This window comes from Enhydra lutris, unplaced genomic scaffold, assembly GCF_002288905.1.
Source record: "Enhydra lutris kenyoni isolate GAN:26980312 unplaced genomic scaffold, ASM228890v2 scaffoldscaffold25, whole genome shotgun sequence".
Taxonomy (NCBI): Eukaryota; Metazoa; Chordata; class Mammalia; order Carnivora; family Mustelidae; genus Enhydra; species Enhydra lutris.
Genome location: NW_019154109.1, coordinates 6363595 through 6378896, shown reverse-complemented (window position 1 = coordinate 6378896; position 15302 = coordinate 6363595). Strand labels below are relative to the sequence as shown.

The following is a 15302-nucleotide window of genomic DNA, read 5'->3' as shown; positions in this document are numbered from 1 at the left end:
CTCACCTTTGGTTAGAGACAAACATTACACACACAAGACCAAACTCACACCTGAACCTGAGAGTGGCGGCTGAGCCTGTTTCCTGCTCCCACCCAGGTGCAGCCCCAGCCCCGGGGAATGACGCAGAGTGGGCTCCTAGGAAACTGGGTTCAGCCGAGAAAGGGGGCAGGGTTCATAAATTCTTTCTCTGGATTATAGCATAGCACTTTTTCTAAACTACTCTTCCACCAGCTAACACGGCCCACTCCGGCTGGAGAACTTCGTGTACTCATGTCCCTTACCCCACGTGACTAGGCTGCAGGCACAAAGACCACATCTTATTCACATCGGTGACCCTAACACGCAGCACAAGGTATGCGATACATATATCTTGATTGAAAGGTGTGAGTGAGAAAATAGATGCACACCTGGGATGGGGCCAGGTTTTCCCTCCCTGACTCCTGCTCTTCTGGTCCCCTGGAGGCGGTGACAGCCAGGGCCATAGCCTGGGAGAGAGGCCAGGAGTGGAGAGGACAAAGCAAGGAAAGGGACTGATACTTATTGGGTGTTTCCATGGTCCGTGTTCATTACTACAATGACCATTCCCCTCTCACACATATGCATGCACACGCACACCATCCCTCTGCCAGCTGATCCCCACACCCTCTCCTGGTGGAATCTATCTCCCCCCAACTTAGTGGGTTGCTCCGACCTTCAGCACCTCACTCCTGGATCACTGCTATGGTTTTCTATGGGGTCTCTTTGTCTCAGCTTTCGAATCTGCCCATGTCCAGTTGGGCCCCCTCCCATCTGTACAGACTCGTTGGATCGCCTACTTACCGGAACCCCGAGAGCCATACAAACCCTCCACCCAGAACCCCCTTCCCCTCCTCTCTTCTCATCTAAATCCCACCTGTTCTCCAAGAGCCAGCCCAACACTCTCCTCCTCAAGCCTTCCACAGAGACCAGACTTTGGTGATTTTGACTTTCCATAAACTCCTGAAACATTAGTTGGTGAGCCCACTCCTTTGCAATCGATCACGGCCCCCATGTTTCCTGCTGAATTAAAATAGCGCTCTTACATTACAATCTAACATTCACACTTGAGTGTCCATGCTCGCCAAATAGATAGTAAGATCCTGGAAATCAGAACAAGACCAGCTTTCCTGCTTCCATTTTTAGAGGATGTGAACACACTGTTTAGGGGCAAGGCAGACTGCATCCCAAAAGGACCAAAGGATGCAATTTTTTGGTTTCCATAGTAACTTCCACATCACTTCTTTCCTCAGGGCTCATAGGACTGGGGTGTAAACTGAGGCAAGGTTTTTCTTTTTTCTTTGCTTGGCGGGATGTGTTTTAGAAATAGCACTTCTTCTTCAGCCCAGCTGGTCAAAGCAGAGTCAAAGCAGGATTTAGAACCCAAAGCCCCCCCCCCCCGCCGCCCCCAACCGCTGCCACATTGGGAAGGTCCAGAACCCTGTGAAGACCTCACTGCTTCCCTCAACATGCTTAGGGGTTTTTTTTATTGCCCCGGTGCCACCCCTCCTCATCTCTGTTCCCTACCCCAAACAGACACCAGCATTTTCCCGGCTCCTCACCATAGACGGTGAGCGGCAGGAAAGCCGGCTCCTTCAAGCTCCATGCGGGGCTCACCTCCCCTAAGAAGTCCTCTCTGAGGGGCGCCTGGGTGGCTCAGTGGGTTAAAGCCTCTGCCTTCGGCTCAGGTCGTGATCCAGTCGTCCTGGGATCAAGCCCTGCATCGGGCTCTCTGCCCAGCAGGGAGCCTGCTTCCTCCTCTCTCTCTCTCTCTGCCTGCCTCGCTGCCTACTTGTGATCTCTGTCTGTCAAGTAAATAAAATAAAAATCTTTAAGAAGTCCTCTCTGAGTCCCCAGCACCATTCTTCCACCTCTTATCGTCCTTGTCACCGTTTGGAACTTATAACATCAATCTCAAATATCAAGTGGAGGAGGAACCAGACTTAGTCCACTGGTTCCTAGAGAAGAAAACAGGACCAAAGGATAAAAAAGGGAAGACATTACAGCACAGTCCAAAATCCAGAAGGCCTCCCCATGGCCAGAGCTGCACATCAGTGGAACAGGCTGCCTCGTGAGCCACAGCTGGACAATGGCCACCCGTGAGGGGGAATCAGGCATCACAGGTTGGCGAGAACTAGGTAACCATCAGGGTCTACTAATGCTAAGGTCCTTGAGGGCAGAGACCCTGCCTGGGGCATCCCTGTAACTCTTCAGCCCTAAGACTGCGTTTGTCCACCGCTGGTCTCTCAGGCCAGCCCACAGTCTTGGGAGGATTGGTCCTCTCAGACCCCAAACCCTCTGCTGAGAGGTAACCATGGACTGAGAAGCCTAAAGATGGAGTAGTCCCTCTTCCCCCTGACATTTGAGACCTACACATTACATGTAAAACTGATGGCTTAGATGAGAAGATGCAGAACCACGCCAGGTGGTCGAGGAGAGGCAAGATTCAAAGTGAGTCCGCAGGGCTCTGCTTTCTCCCCCTCCCACCCACCCACACCAAGCAGTCAGGAAAGGCTGGCCATGGGGCAGGAAACAGAGTTGAAGAGGCAACACAGAAGGGCAGATAGATGATCCGGAGGGCGAGAGGGAGGAGACAGAGGGTTTCCTAGATCTTGACCTTGCTACTATGGGGAAGGTGGCAAGGGGTAAGCCTGTAAGTCCTCATTCTTTTTTTTTTTTTTTTAAGATTTTATTTATTTATTTGACAGACAGAGATCACAAGTAGGCAGAGAGGCAGGCAGAGAGTAGGGGGGTGGGGGGAAGCAGGCTCCCTGCTGAGCAGAGAACCCAATGCGGGGCTCGATCCCAGGACCCTGAGACCATGACCTGAGCTGAAGGCAAAGGCTTTAACCCACTGAGCCACCCAGGTGCCCTGTAAGTCCTCATTCTTGCTCTGCCTCTGACCAGCTGTGTTAAAGGGAAGACTTCTACCGACTTTTGCCAAAAAGACCAAAAAATTCTCCTTGCCTCCACTTCCTCTATTACTGGAGACCTATGAGATATAAGACATCCAGGCTGCTTTAGAAAGCCAGGAGCTGAAGTCATTTTCCTCTCCAGGTTCCTTCTTACCACTGGACATGGAGCCCCCATACACACCCTGAATTCAAAGCGGCCTCATGCTTCCAACGGATGGAGGCTGGCTGAGGTGCTGTCAGGAAGCAGGGGGACGGACACCTTGACTTCTTCAGGCCCCTTCCAGCCTGAACCCTGCCCTTCCTTGTTCCCTTCCCTAGGCTCTCCCCCACCCCCACTGCACTTCTCTGGGACTAGCAAGGAGAAACCAGGCAGGCCGCCCAGCTAGGAGTAATTGAAAGGAGCAGATGAGAGGAGAATGTGTGTCCTCCCCCACCTCCCCTGCCCCACAGGGGCTGCTGAGAAATGAAAACTAATCAAATTACACCGACGGCCTCCCTCCCCGTGCACAGGAGCCAGCCCAGGCTGGGGCAGGAGGCTGGGTGGGGTGGGGCTGCGGGGAGAGGGAAGGGGAGTCGCATCTAATCCACTGTAAACGTCTTGATGTGCAGCAACAGCTTAGGGGGGGCTCAGGTTTCTGCGGCGTTGGCTATATTTATCTCTGGTTCCATGCCAGCGGGGAGGGTTTAAATGGCACCCAGCAGTTGGCGTGAGGGGCTGCAGGAGCTTGGGGAACGAGTCTTTTCCGACCCCATGGAGCTGTATGAGACCTCCCCCTACTTCTACCAGGAACCCCACTTCTATGACGGGGAGAACTACCTGCCCGTCCACCTCCAGGCCTTCGAGCCGCCAGGCTACGAGCGGGCCGAGCTCAGCCTGAGCCCCGAGGTGCGAGGGCCCCTCGAGGACAAGGGGCTGGGGACCCCCGAGCACTGCCTGGGCCAGTGCCTGCCATGGGCGTGCAAGGTGTGTAAGAGGAAGTCGGTGTCAGTGGACCGGCGGCGCGCAGCGACGCTGAGGGAGAAGCGCAGGCTCAAGAAGGTGAACGAGGCGTTCGAGGCTCTGAAGAGGAGCACCTTGCCCAACCCCAGCCAGCGGCTGCCCAAGGTGGAGATCCTGCGCAGCGCCATCCAGTACATTGAGCGCCTGCAGGCCCTGCTCAGCTCCCTCCACCAGGAAGAGCGGGACCTCCGCTACCAGGCTGGTGGCGGGCCCCAGCCAGGGGTAAGTGGCTGTCCCACCACGGCTGCCCAGGGGGCAGGGGGCACGGGAGACCCTGGACAGCCTCGTGACCCTTGGGGGGGGTGCTCGGTCGGAGGGTGGGAGCAGGTGACAGGTGGGATCTTATGGGCCCACAGGACCCCCTCCTTCGTCAGAACGGGGCTGTCCAACTGACCTCTGGTGTCCCTTTGTCCTTTCCAGCCAGGCTAAAGGGTAGAAGGTAGAAGGGTAGAAGCAGATGTGGAGGGGGGTGGCAGAGGACTGAAGAAGGGGATCCAAGAACAAATCCAGAGTCAGCCTGGGTGGGAGCGAGGGTTCATCCCAGTGCCTGGGGTTGGGGTCTGAAAGGCACGGCCGAGGCCCACTTTGCACCCCCACCCCACGCCATCCTGGGTATGTGGCTGAGCGGAGAGAACAACTACCCAGTGTCTCTCCCAGAGCCCCGGCCGACCCGCACCTGCTTCCTCCATCCTTATCCTAGGGTCAGGAAAACCTGGGACCCCTTTAGGCTGGGTGTCCTGTGAGGATGGACTCACCACCCAGGATGGAGGACAGGAAAGGCCTGGAAGCAGGGGCTCTGTGGTCAGGCAGGAGCATGAAAGTTGCTGCCTGTGAAGATCCTGAGGCTGGGGGCTGCCCTGGGCTGGAGCGCTGCAGCCTGTGGCCCACTGTCCAACCCCACAATGGGAGCTTTCGCCCTGTGGAACTGGACAGAAAGACATCACCAAAAATGGCCCGTGCTCTGACCTTGGGCCTTCACCCTGTCTTTCAGGTGCCCAGTGAATGCAGCTCCCACAGTGCCTCCTGCAGTCCAGAGTGGGGCAGCACCTTGGAGTTTGGCCCCAATACAGGGGGTAAGTGAGACCCTCCAAACCTTGGCTCAACCCCATCAGCCTGTCTCTAGGCCCAGTTGTCTGCTCCAGTCCTCTTCCCTTGGTGTCTCCAGGGAATGGCTGAACCCAGGGTCCCAAACGGTGGGCCGGAAGGCCCTATGCCTCCTTGAGATCTTGACCAGCTAAGGACCGGTCTAGGCCTCCTGCAGCTCCCCAGCCCATGCCTGGGGCCTGACCTGCTCCATGGAGAGGAGAATGTCCCTGCTCCAGGGGTCCCTGGGAATCGCTGAGTCAGTCCTGCACAATGGGGCCAGCAAAAGGCAGTTCCAGTCTCCCAGGAGATGCTGTCCTGGCCCCACCACAGAGTAGCTGCTTTCAAATTCTAACCCAACTAGGGGAGTTCAGAGAGGAGGCATATGTGTTCAGTGTACACACACACAGATAAACACGTGGGTGCATGCAGAGCACTGGGAAAGGCATGGGCTGGGGAGTAGGATTCTTGAGTTTTGCTCACCCATCTGTCCAGGAAAACCTGTGCCACCCCCAAAGAGCTCAGTCCCTGTCCTGGATCTCGACACCCCCTTCACCACCCAGGTAACATCCTCCCTGCTTCTCTGTACAGATCACCTGCTCACAGCTGATCCTGCAGACACCCACAACCTGCACTCGCTCACCTCCATTGTGGACAGCATCACAGTGGAAGACGTCTCTGTGGCCTTCCCGGATGAAACCATGCCTAACTGAGACCGTCTGCCAGGCCGGGTGTCCGTGGGAGCCCCAACGTTGGCCACAGATGCCACTGCTCCCGCAGCACGGGCTTCCTAAGCCAGGCTGTCTTGATGCCAGAAAGCCAGCCCCGGGGCTGCCAAATGCCAGAATGTCCCCTTCCTCATCCATATAAGGTTAACTCACCACCCAGAGAGGGAACAGCTACTCTCATGTAGCTGACTCCCTACAGCAAGGAGCATCCTGTTTCCGGGGAGATGAAGCAGGGGACCAGAGTGCCCCTCATGTGTGCCCCATCTCAGGGGGCAAACTCAGGAGCTTCCCTTTGTTCATAATGCCGCCAATTCCACCCCCTTGAGAAAAGCGGTTTGAGAGCCGGAGACAGTGTCCTGGCTAGGATGAGCTGTGTGCATCTCCTGTTCTTGTCTCTTCCCAATGCCAGTGGCTGGGCTGGGCCTGCCCTGAATCGAGGGAGAAGAAAGGGAGAGGAACAATCCTCTGTTCCCAAGTCCCTGGGGGGCCAAGCTTTTGCAGTGAATACTGGGAACCTTCCAGTGGTTTTATGTTTTGTGTTGTTTGTAAAGCTCCCATCTGACCAAGGTCTCCTGTGCACGAGCTGCCAGGGACAGGCAGGGAGGGGGGCAAGGGCTCTTGGGGTGATTTCTTTTCTTAACTAAGCATCGTGTGGTTTTGACCTTATTTTGTATTTTTTTTTTTTTTTTTTTGCTAACTTATTTGGATTTCTTTTTAAAAAAAATGAATAAAGACTGGGTGCTAGAAGAGCGTCTGTGATGATGGGGGCGTGCCCGCCGCTCCTGCCCCTCCCCCTCTTAGGTGCCTCCTAAGGACTGGATTTAGTGGGGCTTCAAAAGCAGCTGAGGCAACTGTCTTGCTATGGTCACTAAGTCCTGGGAGCTCTGCTCTTGTTACCCCCATGAAGAAAGCTGGGTGTGGCACACCGGCTGGGCAAAGACCAGATCCACAAACCCCTCAAGGCCTGGAGGAAAGCCTGGACTGCGTTCTGCAGCGCGCTTCCTTATTCACGGACACTGCAACAGTCCATGTGCTCCGTCTTCAAGCCCAGACAACAGTCCATGTGCTCCGTCTTCAAGCCCAGACAACAGTCCATGTGCTCCGTCTTCAAGCCCAGAGGGTCCCGTCTTTTCCAACTAATGACCATGCTCTATGCCTAGTGCTCATCCCAAAGCCAGCAGGCAGGGTTGTGGAGGGGGAATTTGTGGGTTTCCCCTCCCTAATCCCTGCCTCCTCTCTGGTGTGACATTACCAGGAGCCTTGCAGGAAAGTGGGAGGTGAATAAATCAGCCTGATGGAGGTCAGACTCTGCCACTTCCCTGCACAACCAGAGTGTCCCCTTGCCACACCCTTCCATCCCTCCAAGCTGAAGCGGATCCTGGCCCCTGCCCACAGCTCAGAGGATGAAGGTGGTTCTGTCGGGGGGGGCAGGGGGGGGCCTCACAAGGAACAATCAGCGGAAGAAAAGCTGGGGTTCTCTTCATGGGATGTTATCTTCCAACTACAGGCTGAAGGGAGAAGGTGGGTGGAAAATTGAGATTCTGGACAGAAATTACATTAACGACTAGCTGGGGAGAGAGCAAAAGCTAGAATTTGAAAGGACCATGAGCATCTACTAAAAATTTTATTAACTCCAACTGCTTTAGGCTAAATTTGCCTGATTTACTGGAAATTATAAGTTTCAGAATCATTACAGGAGTCTGGGGATTCGGAGCGTGATATATTCTAGCCCCCACTCAATTCTTCAGGGTCCCTGACAATGGGTTTCGCCCATTTTGACCCCCCAGGCTCTGCACTTGCTCTGGGCTCACGGACCAAGGTGAGGGTGCAGAAGGGAGCCCCGGGCCCATTTGTCTCCAACCAGTCAAAGCTGGGCCTGCTGGGAGTCCCAGACTGGCTTCATTTGCCCCATCTGTGGGGTCTTCTTGCCTTTGTGTCCCTGTGTTTAGAGTCTTACCTTTTCTGGAAGGGCCGAAGAGGAATACCTACATCATTTGCAGGACCCTCAGCACCCCCTGACTCACTGCCCTTGGAGATGAGGAAGGCCACAGGCCTGGGCGCAGCACCTTGGCTCTCGAATCTACTCACTCCCTCACTACCCACCGAAAACGCTGAACTCCACATTCAAGGGAGGCGGGGGTCTCCCTCAAGTTCATTTCCTCTGTCCCTGCTGCCTCCCAAGCTCCCAGGTGGATACAATCCCACCAGTCACCCTGCTTCTCACTGGGGGCCTAGGAGCAGCCAAAGACAAGCGTACTCATTTCTGCTACACAGCTGACAGGCTCTGGAGTGGCTGGATATATTTTTTAAGCTTATTCTTCTTCACTTATCACATCAATTGGAAACTGAGGCTCATATCCCTAGCCTGATAAAAATGAACAGTCCTCAGCAATGGCCATCAGGATCAACATTCCCGACCATTGTTAGCGGTGGCCATGGTCTACCTATTTCTTCTTTGGTCTTTAAGTCCTTAAGCCTCCCACCAGAGCGACAAGGTGCTGGGATCTCACAGGTGTGAACAGAAAACTTTGCAAATGGAAGCTCAACCTCAGCCATTATTTGCACAGAATACACAACTGTCATCAACGCGCTGGGCCTTTCCCGAGCTAGATGCTTAGCCTTCCCAATTAAATTACAGATAAAACTCCAATTAATGAATAATGAGTGGTAGTTCTTTAGGGAAATTAGCTTAAATCCAGTCTCCAGTGGAAGTACCTGCAATGAATCAAACTGGGTTAATCAAATGTTACCTAATAATGGACTTCAGGGAATCCTCTAGAACGTAAAGATAAGAATTACTCAAGAATTGGCGTACTGGTTGTCTGTGTGTAAACAGGGACTTCTCAGAGCGTTTAGCTAATTAGCATGAACTGCAGAATGCTTCCAGGACTAGCTGTTGTTTCCAATACTATGGGTTGCTTAGGTATCCAACTTCTCAGTCATCTATCTGGCAAACTGGAAAACCTTTTCAGTGCTGCTGGTGTAATAGCTGGTTGGACTAGCTGGAGAGGGAGGTGGAGGGTGCAATGGAGGGTGAGAGAGGAGCCCTCTCAAATCAGGTGTCCCTTTCATGAATAAACCATATCACCAACCTGTCCCATCCCCCCATCACCAACATGTCCCATCCCTTGGACTTGTCTGACTTCCTGGCTTCTGGGCTCCAAGCTGGAGCTGGGATGCCTGGTGGTACACCAGAGCTGAAGAAGGACTGAAGCTTCCAGGTTCAGCTGGAGTCTTGACTAAGGACCCACAGCCCAGGCATGGGTGGGAACCCCCAATCTCCACCCCATGGCAATTGTGGCTGTACCTCACCCGCCAGCCACAGGCAACCACGAGACACAGACTCTTGGCCTCTCGCTCTGCTTGGAGCATTCCTAAGGAAGGCAAAGGAAAGTGTTCTAGGATGGAAACCTAGAATCTTCTTTCTTTTCTACAAACATTGACAGAAAGTTCAGCGTGTCTACAACTAAACCTACATTTCCCCACACGCTTGCTCCTTCCACCTTCCCCATCCCAGTGGATGGCAACACTGGAAAATAGTTTTCAGTCCAAAAAATGTTGTTCTGGATTCTTTCGGATCTTATCCTGCAGCCAGCTGGTCACCAAGGCTGGTCAGTTCTACCTTTGGTCATGGAGTGGGTGGGAGGCGACCCCCCCAGAGGCTTGCAGGCACTAGGCCAGCATCTTCCCTCCTCTGTGTGCCCTTCCTGGGTCACAGATTGCCTTCTCTGGCTCCCATCCTGTCCCCTGTGCCTACGGACTCTGCCACCCTGTGCCATCAGTGTCTGGGATAGTGATAGCCTTGGGAAGGATACAGTGTATTACACTGCTCTGAAGGAGTCCACACATTAGGTGAGCAGAAGAAACACAGTCCAAAGAAGACCATAGAAGCCAAGTGACACATGAGTGTGGGTTTGGGAAAGGGAGCTGGAGGAGGCTGAGCCAAGGGACAGAGGCTTGAGCTCACTTAAAACAGAAGCAAAGAAAAGAGAGAGAGAGAAGCAAATAACATTTGGTAGGCAGTCCTGGCTTTAAGTCAGAAGTTATAACATACATATTGTAGTGAGGACAAGGCACTGCAGTCAGAAGGCCTAGTTCTGGAACCTACATCTGTCTCTTACCAGCTGTGTGGTCTCAGCTTTACAATTTCCTGTCCTGCAAAATAGCCAATAAACACATCACAGGGCTGCAGAATTAAATGAGCTAATACGTTGAGCATACTTAAGTGGGTTCTGGCACACAATAGTTCCCAGTAAATTTTACTTTATTTAATAATAATCCTCATAAAACCCCCCTGAGATAAGATTGATTCGTTTATTTACTCGAGTGTGTCCATCTAGGGATCAGGAGATCGATAAGACAGACCCAAGGGGCTTCCTCACAGCCCCCATGGGAACGGACAAGGAGAAAGCCTGCAAAGCATGGTGGTGTACAGAGTGCCAGGGAGCAAAGGGCTGTTGCTTATGTAATTCTGCTGGGGAGGAGCTGGCCATGCCTCCCCGGTGATGCTCTACGTGGGTCTGGAAGGTTCGTCGCTGCAAAGGGAAGGCAAGAGGCATTCTTGCTGCCTTCTGGTGATGGGGCTGGGGGTCAGACGTTTTGGAACTCGGTGGACTCAGACTGGTGAGGGAGGGGGCACTGGAGCCCAGTCACAGGCAGCCCGTCATGCCATGTGGAGGGGAGGGGCCTCTGATCCACAGGCAGCGAGGGCTGCTGCGCGTGAGCCAGGGGGGATCGGAGCAGGGGCACAGTGGCCCTGGAGGTCAGGAGGAGGGTGGAGCTCGACCGTGTGAGCAGACAGGAAGAAGAGGAAGAAATCAAGCCCAGCATCGGGGCTCCTCACTCCTTGTCCTCAACTCCCTTGACACAAGCAACCTGAACATTAGCTTCTCCAGGAGTCCCATGGGTATGAAAGTAAACAGAAGGTTCCTGACTTGATGTCTTTAAAACTCAGATGTTTACTTCCCAGAGGAGCACAGCCCTGAGGACTGTGGAGGAAGCTGGACAGGTCTGCTGAGATCTAAGTTGAAAAAAAAAAAAAAGAAGAAGACCAGAGCCACGTGTAGGTGTCTTAAAACCAGGTTGTTTATTGGTACGTACACACGCACACTCACACTCATCCACACCCACACACCCACTCCTGATGCACTGAGCCAGTACAGTACTGAGAGGGGTACTGACGAGATACACAAGGCTGGTGAGGGGGGCGTTCAGGGCACTGGCAACAACTCTCCAAGTAGAAAATACTCTGACTGTGAGGCAAGAGAGACACCAGGACAACAGCCTTCCGGCACTGTATGCGCGAGTTCTCTTGCCCCTCACCTCCCTCCAATACTTCCCAGGACACCCTGAATAGACCCAGGCACCTGGGCAACCATGACAGGGCGAAGGTGTAGAGGAGAAGCTGGGGCTGAGTCTCCTACTTGGCTGGTCCATCAAAAGTCCCCTGCCAGCAGTCAGATGGCCTTGTGGTCCCCACCTCCACCAATCTTAGTAATCTAGGGGTTCTCCATAATCTTAACCTCCATTACCCAGGAATTGGGGCCTTTTCCCTCCATCCCACTCATTTTCTGCTCAAGAATGCCTCCAGCTCCATTTGCAGTCAACTGCCAAGCAAGGAGGGCAAGGAACAACGAGGGAGAACAGAGCAGCTGGTGCCGTGCCCACACCCGGGAGCCCACTCGGCCCCAGCACGGGTGGACATCTTCTCTACTGAAAAACAGCAGAGGGCTCCAAGCCCTGGCATCGCCCCAGGCTCCATCACTCATTCTGGCCAGGGTGCTCGGACCCACTATACCACCTGCTAGCTGAGCCCTTGCTTAGAACCCATGTCGATCAGGTTGCAAACCAGCTGCTCAGTCACCTGTAGGACGGCTGGGCACTGGCGCTTCTCCAGGAAACCGGCTCCAGCTACTCCTCCCCTCCTCTTACTGGGGTCCATCAACTCACCCTGAACTTGGGTCTCAAACACTTCCAGGCGTTTTAGCAGGATGAGGAAGTGAGTAAGGAGGAGGGATTTCTTGGGAATGGCATTCTGACCAAACCGGCGGCCAGCACGCTACTGAGGAAAGCAATTAAAATGATGGAGGCTGGCGGTGGTGGAGGGGGTGGGATGTCTCTGGAATTTCCAGAGGAGGCGGTCCCTGCACACCAAAAGAGCCCTGAACCAGGGGCGGGTGATGCAGGGACAAGCAGGAGAGTGATGGCCTTCATCAACAATGTATTTCCTCAACCTAGGACAGGACTCACGGAAGGGGAAGCTTTATTTTCTTCCCAAGAGATCAGGAGAAGAAAGCTTCACACTACATTTTCCCAAATCTGATTTGGAGCTCAATGTATCTTCAACCCACCCATCGTGTATATTCTTGGGGCTGGATTACTAAAGAGGTGGGGCAGAGGAGGACAGCAAGGGAGGGAATACTGGGAATGGAGTGGGCAGTGCACGGGTAGCTCTCTTCTGCCCCAGAGCCAAGACCCCACACAACCCCACCCCCCACCAGCCCTGCCCCAGCAGCAACTCCCCCTTACACCTTATGGCTGGGCAGGACAGGACACCTTCCCCCCTGCCTTTGAGGCTTAAGGCTGACACAGGCAATCGGCTCTCCCTCCAGCTGGCCGACCTGCACCTCTCACTGGGTGGAGGGCTGAGAGTTTCCCCGTCCTTAACCTTGGCTCAAAGTTCAGGAGCCCATTTCTCTCAGATCCATCCCCAAATCACGTCTGGATTTCATCTTAAGCGAAGGCCTGGAATCACCACCTTAGCCTTTCTCCTCCCCAGCCTCACCATCCTGAGAGAGAATGGGGCCTTCTGCAGCCCCTCCCAGCCCCCAAGGAGGTCCTGGAGACAGGAGGTGCCCTGGTGGAGATGAGCTGGGAAAGGTGTGATGCTGGGAGTGCTGAAACCAGATGTTAGACAGCTGGGATGTGCACGGGGACGGGAAGGCCCCAAGGCCCGAGCAAGGCAGAGTCTGAAGTGCCATTTTCTTGGAAGGGCCATCCCTAGTCCCTGGCACCTCATCATGGTCTCTGGTGGAGGTCACAGTCCAGACCAGGCTAGGTCCAGAAGAAGGAGGGTGAAGTCACACCCGGCCCTGGGCTGCTGTCGTCCAGTCCCTTCTGCAGAATCCCAAGCATGGACAACCCGGACACCCAGCCACAGCCACAAGAGACTTACAAAGGGCACACGGTAGGACTCAGGGTAGTGGGATGCCGAGGGGATGGAGGAGTATATTCTGAAGTCCAGGGCAACTGGAAAGTCACGGATGAAACCAGGAGTTGTAAGAAGATGGGGAACGAGCAGGAGGGACCAGGGCCAGCTGAGCCCACTCAGCCGGAGGACGCTGCCCCTGGGGGCCGTGGCTAGTCCCGGAAGGCGGAGAGCATGTGTCCGTAGAGATAGTGGGAGCGAGCTGAGGGAGAGAGGGAGAAAGAGGAATTGCGCGATGAGTGGGGTGTCGTCCCCAGCCCCGGGATGCTGGCGAGAGCAGCGAGCTTGCAAAAGCGCCAGGCGCCCCGGCGGCGGCGGCGGAAGCGGGGTGCGGCGGAGGGTGCAGCCAGACGGGGGCAGCGCGCGCAAGCTGGGGGCCGCCAGCGGCGGTGGCGGCGGCGGCGGCGGCGGCGGGGGGCGTGCGGCCCGGGCCCGGCCCACTTACCCCGCGCCACGGGCACACCCCCGCGAGGGCCGGGGCGGGAGGGGGGGGTCAGCAGGAGTAGGTCCGCACCGTGGAGGGCTCCAGTCTCGGCGCGCCCGCCGTCCCCGCTGACAGGAGTCGGCGGCCGCGGGAGAACACAGGGCGGCGGTTAGTGCGCGCTCGGCGGGGCCCGCCCGCCCGCCGGCCCGGCGGCAGCGTTAGTGCAGCGGCGCCCGCAGGCCCCTCGCGCGGCCCGTCACTCACCCTCCGGCGTGACCTTCTTCGGCGGCGCGGGCGGGGGCTGCAGCGGCCCCAGGCTGGCCACGCGGAAGGCGGCCGGGAGCGTCTCCGCCGAGGCGCCGAGCAGGCCGCCGTGCGGCTCCCGCGGCCGGAAGCGCTTCCTCCAGGACGGCGCGCGCCGGAACACCTTGTCCTCGCCCTGCACGCGACACGCGGGGGCCGTCACTCCCTGCCTGCGCGGAGGGCCCTCGCGGCCGCTCCTGGGGCTGCCGCGCCCGTCCCACCCGGAGGCGGCGGGGAGCAGGCTCACCTCCCCCATTGGACCCCGGGCTTCCGTCTGTCAGATGGACCAGGAGGAGGGAGACGACTCCCGCGGGCCCTAACAGGCTCTGAGGCTCCCCGTCTCCAGGTGGGGTGCGGTCCCCGCGGTCCGACCTGTCACCGTCGGGCAGCCTCCTGCAGTTTAACTGTTTCCCTGCCCGCCCCGTCATCTCAACCTGGGCTGCGGATGCCCACGGACCTTTCAAGTATTTACCCCCGCCCCCACCACTCAGCCTCGTCTGTCCCGTGGGAAATGGGCAGCGGCCAGCCCCCACCCAAACCTTCCTGCCTTCGCTCTGGCTTGGGCCCCGGGCGCTGGAAGTGCACCCATTTTACTAGCTCCGTGTCCCTGGGCAAGTTAAGCGACCTCTCTGAGCTCCCCTTTCTGTAAAATAGGAAGGACATTATCTGCCTTATCTCTTTGTCTGGCTGCCTGTCCCTAGTGGGATCCAGTGAGATCACCTTGGGACAGTGATGGATCAGGTGAATGGCCCATCAGAGGCAGGCTGCTCCAGGGGCCTCTGCCCTCTACCAGCTGAGTCCCTAAACTCTGTCTGCCAAAGGGCACCCAGAGCCATAACCCTACAGGAGGCCCCTCCACACAGTTCACCCTGATGAGCCCACTTCCACCCTGCTTGGCAGCCATGTCTAATCTCCCCCCACCCCCAAACCAACCCCTGTTGTCAGAACTGGCAGGCCGAGAGCTGCCAGAGGAGCAAGGGACACTAACCCACCAGTTCTTGCCTCAACAGCCCCTCCCAGCCCCAAGCCCTTGGGGTTTGCTGCTTGTGCCCTGAGGAAGCCAAGGGCTCCTATCACTTCTTGGCACTGTGGACCTCTGTCCCAGCACTCACCCTAGTATCATTTTTCCATTTACTTATGATATATCAATAAGCTCTCCCTCTCCTTTCCCCTCTACCCCGCTCCCTCAACGCTCTCCGTCTTTCAAATTCTATGCTCCAAGGGACAGAGACCACGATCTTTTTTGTTCCAACCAACATATTCCCAGCTGCAAAGGTAGTGCTTGGGAACAGTAGGCCCTCAATAAATATTTGTTAAATGAATGGATGGCAGCTGGCTTCCTATGCAGGCATCCCACCCGTGAGTTCATCAAGAACCTTCCTCATTGCTTCTGTCCACTCCATGATCCTCCCCTTAACCTAGCCCAGAGTGCATTCCCTCTCTCTCTCTCTTTCTCTCTCTTGCTCCGTCCCTGCTCCTTCCCCCCCATTTCCACCTTCAGCCAACCCTAAGACTTATGTCTCTATCACCTGTCCCCTAATAGATGTTCCTCCTGCTCCCCTCCTCTTTCCCCTGGAATTCTGCTCTCCATGTAGGGGGAGAATTGGATGCAACCCTCGAAGCTTGA

The 15302-nt window shown here is 55.7% G+C and overlaps 2 protein-coding genes across 4 annotated transcripts in view; one reads left to right on the top strand and one right to left on the bottom strand.

Annotated features, from left to right (window-relative positions):
• The first annotated feature begins 3618 nt into the window (after positions 1 to 3618).
• On the top strand, positions 3619 to 5726 carry LOC111151152 (myogenin). The gene is made up of 3 exons (XM_022508947.1): positions 3619 to 4152; positions 4922 to 5003; positions 5605 to 5726. Exons 1-3 carry the CDS (start codon positions 3619 to 3621, stop codon positions 5724 to 5726), a joined length of 738 nt encoding a protein of 245 aa, XP_022364655.1.
• Positions 5727 to 10804: 5078 nt separating this feature from the next.
• The window catches only part of LOC111151168 (PTPRF interacting protein alpha 4), a 47265-nt gene continuing 42767 nt past the window's right edge, over positions 10805 to 15302 (bottom strand). For 2 of the 3 annotated variants that reach the window (XM_022508964.1, XM_022508966.1), the window contains 2 exons: positions 13637 to 13811; positions 10805 to 13150 (listed from right to left, as the gene is read on the bottom strand). In XM_022508964.1, coding sequence (XP_022364672.1) covers positions 13101 to 13150; positions 13637 to 13811 — 225 coding nt within the window. In that variant the 3' untranslated portion in view covers positions 10805 to 13100. Of the gene's footprint in view, positions 13151 to 13393; positions 13501 to 13636; positions 13812 to 15302 lie in introns of all 3 variants that reach the window. The other variant, XM_022508965.1, reaches the window with a different exon arrangement.

Coding starts and splice junctions, on each gene's coding strand:
- LOC111151152 (XM_022508947.1), top strand. CDS start 3,619: ATGGCACCCAGCAGTTGGCGTGAGGGGCTGCAGGAGCTTGGGGAACGA. Junction 4,153..4,921: donor GTGGCGGGCCCCAGCCAGGG/GTAAGTGGCTGT, acceptor CCTGTCTTTCAG/GTGCCCAGTGAATGCAGCTC. Junction 5,004..5,604: donor GTTTGGCCCCAATACAGGGG/GTAAGTGAGACC, acceptor TTCTCTGTACAG/ATCACCTGCTCACAGCTGAT.